The sequence below is a fragment of the Megascapheus bottae genome, chromosome 20, assembly GCF_031878675.1.
Source record: "Megascapheus bottae isolate mThoBot1 chromosome 20, mThoBot2.hap1, whole genome shotgun sequence".
In the NCBI taxonomy this organism is placed as follows: Eukaryota; Metazoa; Chordata; class Mammalia; order Rodentia; family Geomyidae; genus Megascapheus; species Megascapheus bottae.
Window position 1 is genome coordinate 6,473,070 of NC_143528.1, and position 21,551 is coordinate 6,494,620.

Genomic DNA, 21,551 nt, shown 5'->3' on the forward strand with positions numbered 1-21,551 from the left:
TATTCTGGACACTTCTACAAATTTTCTGTAAAACAGACATTTGAATTACTTAGATCAAGGGAATTTAGGCTAGTTTGGAAAGAGAGTGTTAGGCAAAACCAAGCAAACCAAAAGCACACCAAGGGTTTAAACTTTCTGGTCCAACATACTGGACGGTCAGTTGTATCCAGCATAGCCAACTGATGCTCATTAGTGTCCAGATGCCATTAAACTTTGTGTCCCTACTGTGCAAAGTGGAAAGTAAATGCCTTTGGAGATGTGCGATAGGTCTTATGTGCACTGTAAATGGAGAATCAAAAGGAGCAAGGCTTATCCAATACGAAATGGACTATGTGGTAATTTTCATTTCTGTAAATGGTAACTTAAAAAGTATAAACTTCGATAGTGAGAATTATTGCAGATTTAATAAGCTTTAAATTTTCCACAGAAACAGAAACACAAGAATAGTAAATGACTGAGTTGGTAGAAAAACCAGACTTGGTGCACTAATCATCTCAGCGCCCAGCCAAGGGTAGTTTCTCTGTCTCTCTGTCTCTGTCTGTCTGTCTTTCTAGCTCTGTCTCTGTCTGTCTCTCTGAATTTCTGTGTCTATTTGTCTTTCCATCTGTGCCTCTCTCTCCGTTTCTCTGTCTCTTTCTCTCACCAAATTATGTTATGTGGCTTATGTAATCATTCTGTACCTATGAAAAAGTAAACATGACATAGTTGTCATGTTCATGGATTACAACCAACACATTTTTCTTCCTCAAAATTGCTGGGAAACATAGTCTTTTAATTTGAGATATATGCCTTTCAAGACTGTATTCTTTTCAGGCCTGACTGTAAATTCACTTTTGACTGCCAGCAATGCCTCCTACTGCTTTCTACTTGGACTTTGTGTCCTTGGACTTTGAATCATTTTTCTCTCAAGGAACAGTGCTCTGTTCTTTCTTGGTAGATATCTACCCTCCCTTTCAAAGCAGAAAGCCAGGTAGAAATGCTGTTGAAAATAAAGAGAGCAAAATATGGAAATGTCAGAGCAAGCCAAACAGTTAGAAAATAAGGCTTTGTCTAAAAAAGAAAAGAAAAAGAAAAAGACCACAGGAAAAGGACATAAAATAGTTTTAGCAAAACTTGTTAACCTCTTATTCCTCTTGGGGTAGGAGGAATGAGGTGAACGGCCTGTGCTCATCCCTCATCTGACCATCAGTGTTCCTCAGGGTCTTAATATCCTCAGCCCCTCACCTAACTCTCCACTCTCCACTCAACTAACCTACAGCGTTAGTACCATAATGAGCAGCCTCACTTTTGACAACACACTCATATTCAGTTTTCTCAGTGACGTTTGCCCTCTCACCTCAAAGCTGTTGCTCATCCTCACACTTCCTTTTGTTGAATCCAGGTGCCCACTTTTGTGAGCTGAACAGGTCTCCTCTAGAGACCACACAATACCTCAAGGTTAGCTGAATGTAAAGACAAGGTATGAAACATTGGCGAGCGATCTCTGATACCAGGCTAAATTGTGCTCTGATCGCTTTCAGAACCAGGATAAAACAGTCTCTCTCTACTTGCAAGATTCAATTAGCATATCAAAAAACGTAAAAGACAGGGTTTTCCATTCTGTCTCAGAATCAGAGTAGGGATGAATGAAGAAGTTTCATATGGTATTAGCTTAGCAGGACCAGAAAATGTCACAAAGATACCAGAATCCACATGGCTTCCCAGACTACTTTCTTTTTAATGTTCTCTTAGTAAAAGCATCTTTCTGAAGTTGTCCTCACTTACCTGTTGATACTGTTCTTCTGTGCTAACATCTGCCAGTCCTTGCCTTTGGCATTGGGGGTATCGAATGTAGCACAAATCCGCTGTCGGATAGAGTAGGGAATTTTGAAGGCTTTGGGGCCAGTCTGTGCAGGAAATACACTATCCTCTTGTGTAAAGAAAGTGATGGTTTCTCGCTCACTCTAAAAACAAAATGAATAAAGCCTGATCAGATCCAATGAAAAGTATTTGTACTATTTTTTATTTCTGAAAAGTCTGTTAACATCTATTCACAAAACACCTGTCTGTTGTGATGGCCTCTATAAAATACATTGACAAGCTCCTGTCTCTTCTGAAATAGTAAAGAAATTCTCTAGTAGCCTAATAAATCATGTCCTGGAGATTTATAATAGCCTTTCCCACTCGGGGGAGTCACCGATGCCAGAGTCTCACAATCCAAAGAGCTGCCAGGTAAGAACAGAATTAGATCCTTCTTCTTTTCTTTCTTCTTCTTCTTTTTTTTTTTTTTTCAAAAATTTTGGTCTCTCGGGGATATGTAGAATTAGCAGGAAGAAGCTACCAAATGACAGATTTGGGTTCTGTATGAGGAATTACCCTTTCATGGTCATCGAGACCAGAGATGAATGTGCTAATCAGAGGAGCAGGATGGGATACAAGTGGTCATCAAAGCTACCAAAAGACATTGGTTGCATGTAAAGAGTTTGTTGTGCACTCATGCATGCTTCTATGACAAATACCATATATTAGAGACATCTTGACCAGTTTTAAAACCTCCGTAGACTGGAAGGATCCTTCTTGCTGTCTGATCACTTTGCTTCTAATTTGAAACTGTCCAGTAAATATCTCTTATTTCAGTACATCACTCCAATTAGCTGATCATGTCCAAAAGGAAATGACACAGAAATCTGTCAGATTGCAATAGTTGTTTCTATGGAGTCATAGAATTTTAAGGACTGAAAAATATTTGCTTTCATTCCACCCATGCTTAGTATGTGTCATAAAAGAAGGAAAGATTCTGCTGAAGTAATTAAAATCTCTTAATCTGGTGGCTTTGAATTAATTAAGAGGGATTTTCCTGGGTGACTCCATACTAATCAGGTGGCTCTCAAAGATGAAGGAGAAAGCTGTTATCTGGAGGCATTGTTATTATTTCCAACAGTACTAGGAGTGGAAAGCAGGGTCCCAGCTTATGAAACCAGCATTCTGGCATGGGGGCTACCTCCCAGCCATAGAACTGTCTCTTCTATCAGCCTGGAAGAAAGCAAACAACTATGTTGAGAACTTCCCTCAGAGAGGGTATGTGGTAAGGAGGTGATAATGACCCTAGCTTACTCCCTGTGATTAAGGACTTAATATCCTATAGCCCTAGAAACTGAATTGTGTAAGCCACATGAACAAGCTGGAATTCTCAGCTTAAGATGAAAATATATCCATATCCAACACATGGACATCAGCCTGGGGAAACTCAGTTGTATCACCATTAAACTTTTGGACTAGTGAAAACTGAGGCAATGAATGGGTTTTTATCTCCTGCTACTAAATTTATGTCAATGTGTCATGCAGCTAATGGGAACTAATACAAGGGGAAAACAAAAACATCCTATAAATTAAAGTGGGCATTGGGAACTTTTAGTGTGTACCCTTCAAGACAAGAGATGCCCTTTCTGAAGGGCTCTGAGTCCTGCTAAGATTTTTTCATCACTTTTAATCTTTACAGATCTTTCTGCCACTGGCATCATAAACATGAGTGCCATCCTCCACTTTGTGTCCAGGCTCACATGTATTACAAATCTTTTAACTGGTTGATGCAGACAGAGACTCTATAACTATTACACCCTGTAACATTTTGAAGGCTGTTTTAGAAACCCAGCATTTTAAATAGGGTATCTGGAATGTTCTAGGACAGAATAGCTTCCTGGTCAAATTTATGTGAGAAATGCTACATCTTAGCTCTCTTGGAAACTCAACATATATCAGGTTGTCATATTCTATGTACTGATTTCATATCTGCTCCCTGTATGTCACAGAACATTACTCATAAAAATTCATCCACTGTTTACAATTAATACAGTTTAATAACACAATCATGGCTTTGAGAACCAGAAAGACCACTCACTACTTTGGAGTAAGATTGCATATACTGTCACTTTTGACTCTGCTGATATTTCTTTCAGTCTCAGTTGCCTAATCAATCTTATGAAACTTGTAGAGACTCAACCAAGATTTTGCAAGTTGGAAAAGTCACCCAGGTTGGGATGTAGTTAAGACCAAAATTCATTTTATTAATTCAGAACAAGTACAGAATACACAGACTAAGGTGGTTAAGAATGACAAGGACTTCAGGAATTTATCAAAGGAAGCATATGAGATGGCCTTGAAAGATCATATGCATTGATTAAATTGATTTTGGGTGGATAGATACTTATTCAAGGCAGAGTGGAGAATTTGGTTCTGATATATTAGGTGGTTATAAAATAAACCAACTCATCTTCTTACTACATAAAATAGGTTACAAGATATATCATTTTTTATCATGGTTTGTAAAATTTCTCTTACCCTCTAAAAATGCAAATCAAATAGGAATAGCTTCTTTAGGTATTTTTGACAGAGAAGAGAGAGAAAGAAGAGAGTGGGTTTATGCAAATTAACATGGTTGCTGTGACTATAAAATAGGTGTTACATGGGAAAAGATGGCTTGAAATTCGGACACAAAGGTTCCTCTGAAAGGTACAGAGTTGGCATGTGGAAGCTTTCATGGATCCTGGGAATAATCTACCAGGCTTTGTCTTTACTATTGGCAGAAGAAAGACCACTTGATGCATAAAATAAAGTGGGAGGAAGAGGGTTTCTTGGAAGGTGAATAAAGTATTATATGAGAGTGAGTTTGAAAATTAGTATGTTTTTCTACTCACTACATTTTAAGAAATAGACCTCATTCCTCTTCAAGTTTCAAAATTTAAACCTTACCACCCGTAAGGATGGTACTTTATATAACATTTATGATACATTCTAAAAGACATCTGGGCCAAGTAATAAGAGTCCTGTAGATACATCACATTTTCTGATTGTTTAATTTAAATATGTGGAGGAACAGTAGATTTTATGTTCTGCACATCTGAGATAAGTGACTGCTACCTGCTTAGCATAGGGAGTTGTAAATCAATGGGAAATTTCAGGTATTATATTTTATAACAGACAAATTATCCTCCAACATCCTTATTCTTTTGGAAGAAAGATGAAAGAATTGCTTGAAGGGAAAACTGTGACATGCAAGATTCCCATTTAAATTATTTCAGCCAAGAAAAAATTTCTTCACTAATTTTTTAATGAGGAAAGATGAAATAAGTTACTTGAGGTTCTCTCTCCTCAGCCTGAGCAAAAATGTTTTATTCCAGTTTATAATTTTAGAGGAGGGAATATTGTTGCTTTATAAAGTATTGTCAGCTATTTAGCATAGTGAAGATATGGAACCAACCCAAATTCCCCTCAGTTTTATGATTGGATCAACAAGATGTGGTATTTATACACAGTGGAATTCTATGCTGCTGTCAGAAAGAACGATATTGCCCCATTTGTAAGGAAATGGAAAGACTTAGAAAAAATCATATTAAGTGAAGTAAGCCAGACCCAAAGGAACATAGGCTCAATGGTTTCCCCCATTTGTCATAATTAGTATAAACCTTGGACTCTCCTAGCAGAGGATTACAATAGTTCAAAACCTAGATACATAAAGCCATATAGGATGAGGCTAAATGAAAGGACCTCCAAGATATAAAAACAAGAGCCATATAATGTGTAACTGTTGTTCTTAATGTACTATGTTATTTCTCATCTCTTTTGTCATCGCTTGGTTATCTCATATTGTTACAGTATCTTAGCTTATTATCTGGTATATTGTATAAATGTTTATTTGTTTATTTGAAATAGGATGGGGAAGAGGGAAAACAAGATGAGGGGAGGGGTGTGGGGACAAAAACATGAGAAGCGGTAGCAATGATTGTTAAGTGATGCACCTTCTGTCTAGCCAGTATAATGTAACCCTTCTATTAATTACAATAAAAATATATTAAAAAATAAAGTATTATCAATCCTCATCAGATGATTCAAAAGGGTTAAATTTATATGGAACTGTTTGTAAAGATGAACACAATCCTGGCTACTCTGCAAAGCCAAAAGACAATATATTTGTGGTGACAAAAATAAATTTTAAGTTTTTGACCAGTGATACAGGTGGTGCTGAACATAAACGAATCAATGTGTTTAGTGAGGGTAAGCAGTGTATTGATGATGACATACACACACATATATACCGAGCACTTCTCTTACGGTTTCACAATTAAATGCAGAAAATCATCATGGGAAGAAATCCATTCAAGGTGTTTTTATTTTTATTTTTATTTTGACCCTACCTACAGATAGTAAACTGCAGAGGCAAAAATTTTTAAGAGGAAAAAAACATGAAGGCTTCTATTAAAAGTTTAAAAGTTTTATCACTAAAATAAGCATTTCTGACTCATGAAACTCTAATTACTAGCCTACTACAACAACCTAAAAGCAGTTTTGTTTTGTTTTGCATTGTTTTTCTCCTCATGACCAAGAAGTGTATGATACAACTTCGAAAGTGATCTATAATTGCCAGCGGATACAGAGTTATGTGTAATACTTCACCTTCCTTCTCCCCTCCAAAATCATTCAAGTAGGACACCAAACTAAATGTAGGGTAGGCAGGCTCACATGTAGGGTATCTATTCCAGTCTTCAAGGCTTACAGAAATGAATGTGGATACAGATCATCTTTCCTTCTTTGGAAGAAAGGAGTTTTCCATTCCCATATGACTCTTTCAGGTTCTCAAAGACAAAACTTCTGGTGCTGAGATGTTTGGCATACTGCCTAGGCACCCAAAGTGAAAGCCTATCTCTATGGATGAGGGCCCAAAGATACCTTCAAAATGGATCTATGGTTTCTAACTCCCTGGATGATGTATACTCGTGATTATTTTGGAATCTTAGAATGATGTAGAATGTAAGTTCAGGCTGTGATCTTAAAGTCAGCTCTCTCAGTTTGTCATCTGGCTTTTATCTTATTAGCTCATGACCTCAACCAAGAATGTTGACGTCTTTGAGAATTTTATATCCTCTACCATTGGGACAGTAATACTTAATCCACAGAGTAGTGATGGTTATATGATAAATGAGAAGGCAAATGAAACAGTACCTGAAATATAGTCTTCTTGTGACATAGAAATGATAACAAATCAGACTTGTCTAAGATGTTCTGGGAGATGTGAGGCATTGGGTCAGATTCCTCAGTCATACTTGAGGTAATTAATAAAGTGGTTTTTGGCAGGATCAAAGGGCTAAGAAAGCTTCCAAAGGCAATAGTCTACAAACAAATGACTAGAGCTCAACAAGAATATTTGAATATTATTCTGACACTTGCTGATCATTGCCAAAAGATGCTGTGATATCATCCTTTCATGACATTTCCAAATGACTGTAAATTTGTAAAGCATTAGGAAGAGTGTTTCCTACCTAATTTTTTCTAAATGAACTTCAGGAATTTATTCAGTCAAAGAACAATGGTATTAAAGTATACTATCATTATTGTATTGCCCTTTTTTTTTGTATGTTGGTCATGGGGATTGAACTCAGAGTCTGGGTGCTGTCCCTGAGCTTTGTTTGCTCAAAGCTAGCACTCTACCAGTTGAAGTAGAGTGCTCCACTTCCAGATCTTTAACTGGAGACAAGAGTCTAATGGACTTTCTTGCCAGGCTGGCTTTAAATCACCATCCTCAGTCTCTTGAATGTCTAGGATGATAGGCCTGAGTCACTGGCTCCCAGTTATCATTTTGCTCTCATGTAAACATCCTGTTATAGCAGAAGTTGATTCCCATATCTGTTGCTTTAAAAACCTTTCAACCTAGAATTATTTTGTTGGCCTGTAAAGCATATAAGGCAATTTGGCTCAATAATATCTCTATGCTCTGCCTTTTCACACTTGATTCTGAATCTAGGACCAGTCCTTTCTGATTTTTCCTTTTGTTTTTATATTAAAACTTTATGGCAATTTTTAGTTTAGTCTGAAATTTACTGTGTTAAATATACCGGATTGTTCAAGAAACAGGTTTGAAAAATATTCTACCCTAGGTTTCTGAATTTACCTTCCTCATCAAAGATCCTTTTGCACAAAGGCTAATTGGTAACAATAAAGGCAAACACTGCATAAAACTGTCAGTTATGACAGCTATCACACTTAAAGTGCACTCTTTTGGAAAGCCATCCATTCCCCAAGACTATTTGGGGAATTAGCCACACTTACTTTGAATGAACAATACATTGAAATGAGAATGGAAAAAAGCCACCATGCTGTACAGTTACAAATAAAGAAAAATACTTGAAATGGAGTTCTAGGCATATGTGTGTTAAAGCTTTTATCAAGTTTAAATTAAGATATATATATATATGTATACATTTGTATATATTAAGAGCATATACATATGCATGGCTGCATATATATAGTTATTAAGTATACACAAAAATGTTTCTTGCACTAGTCAGGACTTATAATTATTGAACTGTTAGATCATGACAGCCTTCTACTGCTCAATCCTATTCCCCTAGCCATTCAGAAGGTATTGATGTTGTCTGTAATGAATTTTCTTTTCTTCTTTTCACTCGTTCTTTCTTTTTTTCTAGCATTGACCTTGAGCTTTCTCAATGCTGTTGCTGTTCCACTTGAATCACAGCACCACCTCTGGCTTTTTTCTGTGTATGTGGTATCGAGTAATCTAACCCAGGGCTTCATGTATACTAGGCAAGCACTCCAGGCCTTATGTTGTCTCACCAGGCCACACTCCAGGCCTTATGTTGTCTCTTATCTCAAGTCCAAAGCTGAAGGCATTAAGTAGTTTTGGGCAAATAAGAACATGGCAGATATCAAGTGTCTTTCTGTAAATGTTTCCAAGTCAATTCTTTGACTCATTTTTCTTAGTTCTCTAACTCCATAGCAATAAAACTTAGACAAGCTCCTTTATTCCCTTGCATTTCCATTGTCTTACTTTACAGAATGAAATTCATATCTATTTTGTCCATTTCATATTCTCATTTCTTGCCCTAGGTTTCTTCAGGGAAGTGGTTTCCAGACCCCTGAAAGATACCACAATACGAAGATGCTCTAGTCTCTCGTATGAACCCTAGACAAATTCTTCTATGTAGTTTGAGATCTCGGTTATTTATAATATTTTCATAATATTCTTCTTTACTTAGAATACTTTTTGCAAGTTCTGGGGTCTCAATTCTGATTCTTAAACTCCACTCAGCTTTTTGCTCAAAGCTGGTGCTCTATCACTTGAATCAAAGTTCTATTTCTTGCATTTTGCTGTTAAGTTGGGTATAAGTCATGAGACACTAGTGCTCAGCTGATTATTTGTAAAACTTCATATATCATAAATATTATGGAAACAATTATTATATTATATTGTTTTTGGAATAATGACAGAAAAATAAAACAGTCTATAGATGTTCCGTATAGATGCAGTTTCTCCCCCCAGGTATTTTCCTAAGGTGTCTGGATAAATTTGTGACTACAGAACCAAAAGATACCGAGGTACTAACTTAACTCATTATACTAAAAAAAATCTAGGTTTAAGAGAAATATAGCTATAGAGAAGTCAGAGTCTGGAAAACATGAGATATTGAAAAAATATACTTTTCCATACTCCTATGGTCACACACACACACACACACACACACACACACACACACACTACACTACATATAGGAACTGTCCTCGAAATCCCTAATCAGAAGCACTCAGAAAACTCTATAAAGCCCTTGTTCCTTCTTATGGCATGTGTCTCAACTACCCTCTGGATCCAGCCAGTAATGCATCTCAGCAGATGTCCCTAGCTTACAGAGCCTAGATTCTCCAGTGGATTAAATTACCCTGTCCAGTGGGAATCTTATTTCAATCCTAAACCTGCGAAGAATTTTTCCCCATCTCATTACTGAGGATGAAAATGAGCATGTGCCATTCTGAAGTTCTTTCAGCACCTGAGGAACAGGGCTTGCACTGTCGGAGCTACCATCCTTATTGTCCTCTGGAAGGGAGTCAAAAGATGTGTACCTCAAGAACTCACCTCTAGGATGGATGTCTGTACTTGGAGGATCTGTTCATGGCCTTTGAGCTGGCGGATGCAGATTTTGCAGGACAGCTGGGTGGTGGTGGGCGTGTAGCGCTCCAGGGAGAAGGCACAGTGCAAGGGATGCCGGTTGCTGCTCCACACACGAGAGAAAGGAACTTCCTGCAGAGGAGAAGGAGGAGGGGAGAGGGATGTGGTGTGCAGAGCCTGAATGCCATGAGCAGAGGCCAGGACTAAAGCTCAATAATTATGATCACGATGCCCAGCTTCACAGCAGAGATAATTGCCTAGGCGACTTTGGTGGAATAGTTGTAGAAATAATGTTTCAGCAGAGGCTGAGCAGTACAGAAGTAGTTTAGTGGATTCCAATTGATAACATGTGAATTCCAACACCACACGGCAAGAACTCAGATTTCACTTGGTGACACAGAGTAAGAGAACACTATCAGAAGCTAGGAACTGGTGGTTCACGCCTATAATTCTAGCTACTCAGGAGGCTCAGATCTGAGGATCTCTCATCTCAGTTCAAAGCCAGCCCAGGCACAAAAAAGTCCGTGATACTCTTATCTCCAAGTAACTACCAGAAAATCAGAAGTGGGGCTGTGACTCAAAGTGCTCTCCTTGAGCTGAAGAGCTCAGGGACAGCACCCAGGCCTAGAGTTCAAGCACCATGACCATCACCACCACCAACAAAAACAAATTTCTTCTTAGAAGACTCACATCATTAAGATTGAGTTAGGAATGTATCTGTTCATTTAAATGAAAATTATTCTGAGACATTGTCTGACATTATTCACGCCACTGACTCCTTTGTGGGATTGCATGGGGATATATAATGCCTAAGGATCCAGGTATTAGAATTAAGAGCTACTATAGAATAACAGAGATACACACATCTCCCAGAGACAAAACATAGACAGTGGACAACAGTACAGTGATACAATTTTTCTATTCCATATTTGCTCAATTCATCCTCTCTACTAAGTGTCCAGATATATGTCACTGTACCAAATAAACTAGAAATAATAACAAATAAGGTTTGGTTCTCATTCTCAAGAGATCCAGGCAATTGAGTGGCACATGTAATTTTTACTGAGTGGGGAAAGGATTCCTTCTTCCTAATTTGCAACAGTGCATGTCACCAAGAGGGCTGTGCTCAGGCCTGGAACTTTCCAATATGTCCTTGACATGTTGTCAACACTAAAAAGTCCTTCCTACTCTGATGTGGCTGAGGCCTTGGCAATGACCAATGTGTACCCGACCCCTACTGATGCTCACTCTCACATTTTTTTCCTGTTTCTCACCTCATTAATTTACTACTTTATCTGTTGCATATATATATACATGTATATATATGTATATATATGTATATATATATACATGTACATATAATTCCATTACTAACACTGAAGGTGGCAAAAGATGCATAAATTCTGGAGGTTTGGAACTCTGAAGGGTGGCCGCTACTGACACTGGCAGGTGTTACAAGAACAAGGACCATGATTAAAATTATTCACTTTGACTATGAGTGGCCTACTTATTTTTGTGCTCTAATATTCACACTTGTTTATATAAATTGCTTTCTAAATTTTCTCTACAAGAAGTCTTATGGATTCTGATTTGGGGTCCTGCATGGAAGAACAACAGAGAAGTATGGATTTTACATTGAAGTACAGTTGGAGAGTTGGCTTTAGGGAGTGAGAGAAGAAACCCAAGCATACATCCTTGTCACACTCTTGAACAATGGACAGAAGAACCTGTGGGGGGTTTTGCCCTAAATTGTTAATCCTGAGCCTAAAGAAAGGCAGTGAAGTTCTGCCTGGGGGAGCAGACAAGGATACAGAGAAGGGTACAGTGTGATATCTTATGGCATTTCATGAATACTCCCCTGTGGAGAAGGGGATAGTAGCCTGCAGCACCATCCTTACTATGTCTAGTTATTTCCTCTGTATAACAACTACATTGGGATTCCCATACTTAGGAAGGAATTCACATTTCCAGTCTGCTCATAAGAGTCGCTCCTACTAGTCTGAGAAAGAACTTGCAGAAGCCATCCGAGCTCACCCAACATCAGATGTCAGGCCTAAGTCTACAGCTTGTACTGTGAGGCAGGATGTCTCAATATCCTCCCCCCGTGGGGGATATTGTTTCCATACCCTGTGGTTTCCTGAATCTCCTCCACTTGCCTTTTAGCCATCCCCAGGGGCTTTCTCTAACCTGACTGGCAGAATTTGTCAAAGTTTTTTTTTTTAATAAACCTTTTAGGTTCCTGGCTACATATCTTCTTTATTGAGATCCCTTGAGTATATTTCCATATTTTTGATCAAAACAATTTTCCTACCAAACACTAGTGGACTTTAAGAGGTTCTTTTCAAAGCTGGTGTGAGTTGGGCAATATTAAAAGATGCAATTAGTGGGCCCACAAGGGATGTGATCATCCAAGAAAAGTAATAGCAAGACATTAGGCTAAGGGTTATTGAAGAGGCTTTATGCTGGAGCATAATATGCTATATGGTCACAAGATATTGTAAGTCCATCTAAAGTTTTGTTTATCTTAACTTTATACACACATACATGCATACATACACACACTCCCACTTTCCTTTAGTGTAGATGGTTTTACCTTTCTTTACCTGTCTGTACACTCTAGTAAGGATACTACAGATATGTGCACAGCTTCCTAGTAACCCCTAGAGAAATATTTACCTAAAACTTTCAAAAATATTTTCTACTTGTACATACTTACAAACTCTGACATTTCTACTACTTGTTGATTCCCATTTTCTCCCATTTTACAATCCATGAGTAACTTTTTAGTTTACATCTCAGTTTCCCAGTCTTCTCTCTGATTTTGAATACTTGAAAATCTCAATTGCCCACTCTGCCAATTTTGCAAGGGCCTAACAACTAATATCTAATAATTATCAATCCTTAGCTTTCAACTCTCAAGCAATATAACTAATTTTATTTGGCTCTTATTTATCTGTAACTTTACCTTGTAGAAAGAAGATTCAGCCATCCACCTTCTTTGCCTTTCTTTCTTTCTTTCTTTCTTTCTTTCTTTCTTTCTTTCTTTCTTTCTTTCTTTTTTCCTTCCTTCCTTCCTTCCTTTTTCTTTCTTTCTTTCCCTCCCTCCCTCCCTCCCTCGCTCCCTCCCTTCCTTCCTTCCTTCCCTCCTCCCCCCCCCCCTCTCTCTCTCTCTCTCTCTCTCTCTCTCTCTTTTCCTTTCTTTCTTTCTTTCACCAGTCCTAGGGCTTGAACTCAGGGTTCTTAAGTGAAAAATTTTCTTCAAACAATTTTATTTTTATAATGCTACTCTGCATCATTTTTTTCAAAGAAAATACTTACAACATAGTGTTCCTAGGAAAGCAGGTATTTTTGGATAACCTAGGAGGTGTTTGTTTTCTAAATCGGAAATTTAAATCATCATAATTTAACAATATAAATACTTGGACCCGAGGGCTACGGAGAGCCTAGCTCAAGGCCCAACTCTTAAGCCAATCTGTTTCCTGCATTGGATTTGAAACTCTGGTGATGCTTATCTTTGCTAAAAATAAATATTTGAAAGTGTCTTCTTTGGTATCATGTGATATCTTTTTTTCCTAAGCATGCTAGAAGAAAGTTTGGAGAGTAATATCCACTGAAGAGACTTCTTTGCCCAAAGCCATGAAAATCAGCATTAAAAAATCCTTTCTTCTTCTTCCAAACCAGAGCATAAAATGAAACCTTTCTTTTTCAGGTCTTACTTTAAGAGACCATCAAAGGATGTTGTTATTGTTGACTTGAGTTACAGCTGTCAATAGTGCTCAAGAAAACATTTAAAGAGTAAAGGATTTAGGAGCATCACAATTAGTCTGTTTTCAGGGCAATTATCTTTGCTTTCATTTATCAACAGATAAATTTTAAAAAGAAAAAAATGCCTTACCCAATAAAATGAAAACAGAATCACCCACAATGCTTTAAGCTGAGAGGAATAATATCAAATGCAACATGGAGGGCAAGTATAGCAAAGTTATGGGTGTTTAAAGAATTCCGGAAATGTTTTCATTTTGATTTCCATTATAATTAGGTTCCTAGCAGATGGAGAGAATGTAAATCATATCATAGCAGGAGACAGACACCGTGTTCTCCAAGATTCATAGCATGCTGAAAAGACAGCTGCTTTTATCCTAGGGACGTGACAACCTGAGTTTGTGTCTTGTTGGATGTAAAAAATAATCAGTGGTGGACTGTTTATGACATGAGCCAAACCATGAGGAAGTAGCTCTGAGGTCCCAGTAACCTACCAACTGCAGAACTATTCATGTACTTCTCACAGGGTAAATATTAATTCTATGTAGGGACAAAGAGATAAGTAAGCAATCAAAGTATATCTGTAATTGTGGAAGAGTCCGAAAGCTTGGAAAGGAAATTCAGAATGATGAACTATTTGCTGTGGACCTCAATTTTTCTTTAAAAAATTGAGTGAGTGTTATTGCACCCAGATCTCTGAAAACTCTCCACAGCTTCTCTCATCCATTGTACCTGGCTCCTTGATCAATTAAGGGTGGATGATTGACATTTCACAAACAAATGGAGAACCTAAAACAGGATGATTTAGAATCTCTATAATCTTTCTAGACATAGGTCTTCATTACATAGCTCAGGATTGTTTTAAAAACACTTCTCCAAAGTTGGTTGATATCTGTAGGCAAACATTCTGGGCCTTAGCTACCTTCCTGGTCTTTTCTTTCCTTGGAAATTATAACATTTCCAGAAAAATATAGAAAATATCTTGAAAGAGTCGGGGTTAGTGTCAATTCCTAGTTTCATATTTTTAGCTACACATGGGGAAAGAAAACAATAATGACATTTAATGTTTTCCACATATTCAGCTGGAAGTTGATGGGAAAGTTAACCAATTAAGCACATGGTGTCAGGAATATTCTGAACATGTCTTACTCATCTCTCTGGATGACAGGAACGAGGCCCTGTTAGTTGCTAACCAGTAAAACCGCATGAAAACAAACCTCTGTTTTCCGTACCGAGTCTGCAAGAGCATACACTGTTTCTCTCAAGGTGCAAGAAGTCTGATCACAAATCCTTCCAAAGTTCCTTCTAATGATAGAGGCAACACAGCATGGCCCTTACATTAAATACAACAGGTCTCCACAAGGGCTCAGGTAAAGGAATGAGGAACGTGATGGAAGGGCTGGTGAAGAGGAAGGGGAAATTGAACACAAATCTATTTGGGGTAAGAAGAATGGAGCGAAAATGAAAACTCAGCAGCAAGCAGAGTAAATTAAATTGTTTCCCAGCCTCCCAAGACTCTTTCAAATTATGCTCAATTACAAAAGGCAAATATTTATACATGTTCAAAACCACCATGTAATCCAAGCCATCTCAGCAGTAAAGCTTGCTGGGATTCTTTGTGAGCCAATGCCCTTGGCTTTGGCTGGTCCAGTGCATCCTCTGAGGTCAGCAGGCACTTATGTCCCTCAGCTTCTTCTGCCTTGGGCTCTCTTTGGTATCCCTGGTGTTGGAATTACTGTTTAAGAGCTGCTGTAAGGTAATGGCTCTTTCATCTGAATTTTTATCTTCAAGCATTAAACTTAATAGTTACTTTGGATGGAGTCACTAGCATTAGATTCAGTGAAATGAGGCCCTTATAACCTATAAAGATTAATACAGAGGAATCTGCATTACTATCAGGACTTGTTTTAACAATGCTCTGAAGTTCAATTTGGATGAGAAACTTTGAATACTTCTTACTGGAAAGCAAAGACACCTAGGTCTTACATGTCATAAATAATACATTTATTCATAGAAAAATATCTCTCTGCAAGGAAATCTGCAGAATGTGTCACCTTAACCTTCCAAAACAAAAATTTAAAAAATCCACAGAAATAAAAGACAGAAAGAAAGAGTAAATAAAACCATGAGAGGCATTTATAATACTGTGAGTACACTAGAATTATATAAGATTTATATACTTATACACTGATTGAGTTTGAATTTTGTATGACTGCTTAAAGATAATAATAATAATAATAATAATATATTGGGTGTGTCAATTCTTCCCAAGATAGTGAGAAGTGAGAAAAGTCAATAGTAAAGTGTCTCTGGCCAATTTAGAATTTCTGGAATGTGGAACTAGGAAAGGCTGGTAGTTCCATTGTGTAGTTCCAGTCAGTCTTTCTTGTTTACCTGTTGGCTTATTCTCCTTCTGAGAAGTGTATATCTCTGCATAGTCTTTTTTAAATGATAAATAATGAAGAATAAAAAGGTAAAACACCAAGAAGTCCTTGTACATTATATTTCTGGGTTTGAAAATATTCTGATTCCAGATCCCTATGAGTCCACTGGGAGATTCTCCAGTCCAAGTAATGTCCTATCACATTTAAATACACACACACACACACACACACACACACACACACACACACACACACAGCTCTGGTTTAAAAAATGGTTGGACTGCAAGGGCTAATCATTTTTCAGACGTCTTTGCATGCTAAACCTATTCTCCAACTTCCTACAGATGATCCTTTGAGACTCTAAGGCATCCTGTGGTTTGAAAAACAAAACCCTACTCAGAAGCATATGGAAACTAATGTACAAGTATGGTTTTATATTTATCAGAGCACTCACAAGAGACATGATGCCATCTTTGCCTTTTGATTTGGCATGTCTGCTCAACTTCATTTTCCATTCATTTGGCAACAGTATTTCACATAGGAAGGGTGACATCTCGAGTTCCCAGACAGCTACAGCTCTCTACAACTCAAAATCAAGACCCTGAAATATTCAGCTGCTTGTTCAGCACTGAAGCTGATTAAAACAATGTCTCATCTGATCAAAATTTAGTAAAAAAAAAAATCCAACCAACAAACCTGGCTCTTCACTTGTTCAATTGCCATATTCCACCTATACTGAGCAACAGCTCAAACAGCAGAGAGAGAAAAAAAAATGTCACTTTACCTGACACGCATTTGCCTTTCTTCCCACATACTAGAAATTTGTGAATTTATGACAACATGTTTTATTCTCTGTGTGTAGCCCAAACTGTTACATCTCTGTGACAGTTTGGAGATGAAATCCAGACTTTTGAAGGAGGAAAGCTATGCCCAGGACCTTTCCCAGGATGTATGACAGGCTGCTTACAGCAAAGCTGTTTCTATGAGAAGCCCATTTGCCCAGTACCTGGCATGCAGTGAATGGTTTGATTCTCCAGAGGAATGGAGGGATGTCGAGGACGGAGACCTGAAGACTGAAAGTATTCCCTTTGAAGTGCAGCAACTTGGGTTCCTCCAGTAGCTGTCCACCCTGATGTCTCTCATCGGAAACCACTTCCTGTAGGAGGAGGAACACAAAAGAGGCACAACAACTACACCTCCAGCAACTGTGATTCCAATTTCTTGTAGGGTACTGAAATCATGAGAAACGCCAGACGGCATAAGAAACCCACACTTCTTTAATGTCCCCATCTGGAAGATCAACAGTTTTCCTGTCCCACTGCACAAGTTTTCTTTTTGCAATGCTAGTATGGTTTGAACTCAGGGTTTTCTAGTTGACTTACTCATGTTTTACCACTTGAGTCATGCCTGCCGAGCAGCTTTTTACTGCTATTTTGAAACAGCAAAGTGTTTCTGCCTAGGTAGGCTTCAAAACTTGATCCTTCAGATTTCAGCCTCTTGAGTATTTAGGAATACAGGTATGATTCACTGGAGTCCAGCTGAAATAACTGTTTTTTATTATTTGTGTAGAACAGGCTTTTAACCATACTAAATCTTTTTTTAAACTAAAAGGCTTCCATGTCCTACAGTCGAGTTGCCATGACACATACAGATTTACTTCGGAATCCTGAGACAAGCATAATCAAGGTATGTATCTATAAATAGGCTGAGATATCACCATAGGTCATACTATAAGTAGAAACATCCCTCTCTACTCTTCTATTTTTCACTGACAAAGTGATTATCTGACTATTATTATTATTATTATTATTATTATTACTACTACTACTACTAATTATTGCTCAGAATAAATGCTTACTTGCAGTCACATAAAGTTATTATATCAAATGTCCAAGGGGGAAAAATAAGTTGTTTATCAAGTTAGCTTTATTCCAGAAGCAAGAAAAAAGGAAATTTCTGAGGTGAATATGGCTGTATTTCTCTATAACTATATTTAATGCAGACACAACTCACAAAAATTCTATTGAGCAAACATTTAATTGGTTCTAAATTCCTGATAGTTCGCATTGTGCTGGAGAGATGATAGAGCAGAGGAAATACTAGGATAAATCCATGCTTTGTAAAATATTAAATTACTGAGGAGTAATGTTTTCTGTGCTCCTGGAGCTAGATCTCCTTAAATTAACTTAAAAACAGGAAAAAAAACCCACCATTAATTGTTTTACCATCGTGAAAAGCTAGAGAAAAAAACACATCAGACATCTTTTATGTAGTATAATCTTCTAAGATTCCACAAAAGCATGTAAGAAGTCAGGCAGTAAGTTTATGTGGACAGTCAAGTCACATTTCATTCACTAGTGAATATAAATAGCTTTGTCTAATCGAATCTGTCTCTTATCTAGCTGCAATGACACACGTGTTGTGGTAGTTGCAGTATGGAGGACTGAATGGCTTCATGCCTGCTAGGCAAATATTCACTACAGAGCTACATTATGGATGAATCTGGTGAGGTTGGTCTAGAGCTCATAATCCAACTACCTTAGCCTTCCCAGTGCTAAGCTTATTGCTATACACCATCATACCAATTTCATCAAATGACATTAATGGAAACACTTCTACCCTTCATTCTTTATACTCTCAAACTATTGACAGGTTGCTGGTGTATTTTTCCGTGTTGAAATGACTGGATTCCTATGTCCTTTTGGTTTGTTGTTTAGTCTTGATCATAGGAAAAGGGTTTCATGGGATCCTTAGCCAGCAGTGAACTTACTATAATGAGGAAAATCTTCTCTGTCCATGTTATCCAGTATGAGAATCGCATGCTGGCTATTAAAGAACCTGAAGTGTGGCTAGAGTGACTACTCATTTTTTTTTTGGCCAATCCTGGGCTTAACAGGGCTTGGATTTTTCTCAAGGCTAGATGTCTACCACTTGAGCCTCAGCACCACTTCCGGCTTTTTCTAAGTATATGGTACCAAGGAATCGAACCCAGGTCTTCGTGCAAGCTAGGCAAGCACTCTACCACTAGGCCAAACTCCCGGCCCCATAAATTAATTTCTTTTAATGTTAGCTAATTTAATTTTAAGCGTGCACATGTGGTTGGCAATTGCTGTACTGGGCAGGTAATTCACAATGCTGTAGATTGCAGAGTTGGCAAGGCTCACAGTGATAAGGCTCACAGTGTACGTGGAACAATATACATGTGATAATATGACATCTCAGTGTTAAGGTACATGTAGAATAGGAGGTAGTAAGAAGACACAAAGACTCGAAGAAAGGTCAAGAAGAAGAGTAGAAGTGCTCCTAACAGAGTTAGTCTCCAACTGAAGCGATATGATTCAGTTATGTGTAAAGCAAACAATGGGCAATGCAGACAGAAATGTATGTACAGACACAGTGGCAAGACTGAGCCAAGAAAGAAGGGTAGAATAAAAAGAATGTGACTTAGAAAGATGACATGCAGAAGATATGGAACCAACCCAGATGCCCCTCCATAGATAATTGGATTATGAAGATGTGGCACTTATACACAATGGAATTCTATGCTGCCATCAGAAAGAATGACATCGCCCCATTTGTAAGGAAATGGAAAGACTTGGGAAAAATCACATTAAGTGAAGTAATCCAGACACAAAGAAACATAGCCTCAATAGTATCTCTCATTTGTAACAATTAGTACAAACCAAGGACTCTCCTGGCAGAGGACTACAATAGCTGAAAACCTAGATACATAAGGCCATATAGGATGAGGCTAAATGAAAGGACCTCCAGGATGTGATTGTTGTTCTTAATGTACTATGTTATTTCTCTTCTCTTTTGTTGCCCTTTGGTTAATCTCATATTGTTACAGTATCTGACTTGGTTACCTGGTATACTGTATATATGTTTATTTGTTTATTTGAAACAGGAAAGGTAAGTGGGGAAAACAAGATGATTGGGAGCGGTGGGGGGAGGGAAATGGGGACAAAAACATGAGAGGGGGTGTCAATGTATGAGAAGTGACATACCCTCTGTCTGGCAAATGTAACTGTGACCCCCCCTATACATTACAATTAAAAAAAAAAGATGACATGCAGGGCATGGACCAAGCCATGAACTTATGGTGTTCATGGCAGACTGTATTTTATTTTAGGGTCATGTTGCTTAGTTCTCAATATATATATATTAAATGTCCAAGTGACCACACAGTCTTGTACAAAGTCTATTAACTCTTCTAGGAAAAGATGAAAACATAGGTATCTAATCATATTTCTGTATGGTTTTGGGCAAATTACTTATTTAAGCTTCATTTGGACAAATTAAGCTTCATGTGTTCAATATTTCTAATGAAGCAAAATAATTAGCCTGATAATATATTAACTATTTTGCAAGCTTACAAACTTGGGTGAAGCCAGACATCCATGGCTCGTGCCTGTAATTCTAAGCTACTCAGGAGGCTGATGAGTACTCAAAGTTAGCCTAGGCAGAAAGTTCTGTGAGACTCAATGTTCCAAATAATCAGCAAAAAGGTAGAAAGGTATGGGTCAACTAGCAGAGCACCAGGTGAATAAGTGGTAGAATGCTTGGAAAAATGGTTAGGAAAACAAAGCCCTGAGTATAAATCCCACTATTATCAAAGAAAACGAAGGAAGGAAGGAAAGAGGGAAAGAAGGAAGGAAGGAGAGGGAAAGAGAGAGAGGCTTATCAAAACAGTTTTAGAAGAGTGTTGACTCTTTTTATGTACATTAGATCCAAGTTCTCTGGAACAACCCATTTTCTCTTCAATCCATTAACCTAAGCATATAAAAAAGTAAGCTACCTTCAGTAACTGGTTCAAAATCATGCATGATTTAGTGCAGTATTTGGGGTCCTGTACTATTTAGAAACCACACAAAACCATCACATGACAAGGCATATTAGTGACAGTGATGAGTTGGAATGGTAAATACCTTTTTTTATAGCACAGAAGCCACCCTAGAAATTCATGACTTGGTTAATCACAGGGCAGACTAAAACTGTGGAGTTAATCGTAGTCTACAGTATTTTCTTCAAGATCATGCTACTATTCCTTCTGCACAATTTTTCACTGGTTCAAGATATCTGTCTATCTATGTCTATGTGATAACATAAGGAAGTCTATAATTGCCCTAAGAGTTTTATGTGCTCTTTAAACTTAACTTTATAGATTGGGGAATATCAGGAATTAAAAAAATGAATATCTACTTTAAATTGTTATGAGGAAAAAGGTTATCTTTTAAAAATTCTGCCTTAGGGGGCTCATTGTAAATACACCACAATTTAGTTTTTGCTTTTTAAGCTTATTACTTTAATCTGCACATGTTGAGCCAACAATATACAATTAATAGTATCTCATAATCTTGCACAAAATATTAGGCAATTATAGTCATTCTGTAATAAAACTATTGTTAAAATGAAAAAGCCCAATTATAAACTAATCCTTATATTTACAAATTTGCACAAACCATAGTTGGCTT

At 37.6% G+C, this 21,551-nt stretch overlaps 1 protein-coding gene across 4 annotated transcripts in view; it reads right to left on the reverse strand.

The window, feature by feature from the left end:
* Unc5d (unc-5 netrin receptor D) overlaps window positions 1-21,551 on the reverse strand; it is a 559,209-nt gene that overhangs the window by 13,560 nt on the left and 524,098 nt on the right. For all 4 annotated transcript variants that reach the window (XM_090353935.1, XM_090353934.1, XM_090353933.1 and 1 more), the window contains 3 exons: window positions 17,084-17,233; window positions 9,899-10,063; window positions 1,765-1,943 (listed from right to left, as the gene is read on the reverse strand). In XM_090353935.1, coding sequence (XP_090210061.1) covers window positions 1,765-1,943; window positions 9,899-10,063; window positions 17,084-17,233 — 494 coding nt within the window. The remainder of the gene's footprint in view (window positions 1-1,764; window positions 1,944-9,898; window positions 10,064-17,083; window positions 17,234-21,551) is intronic.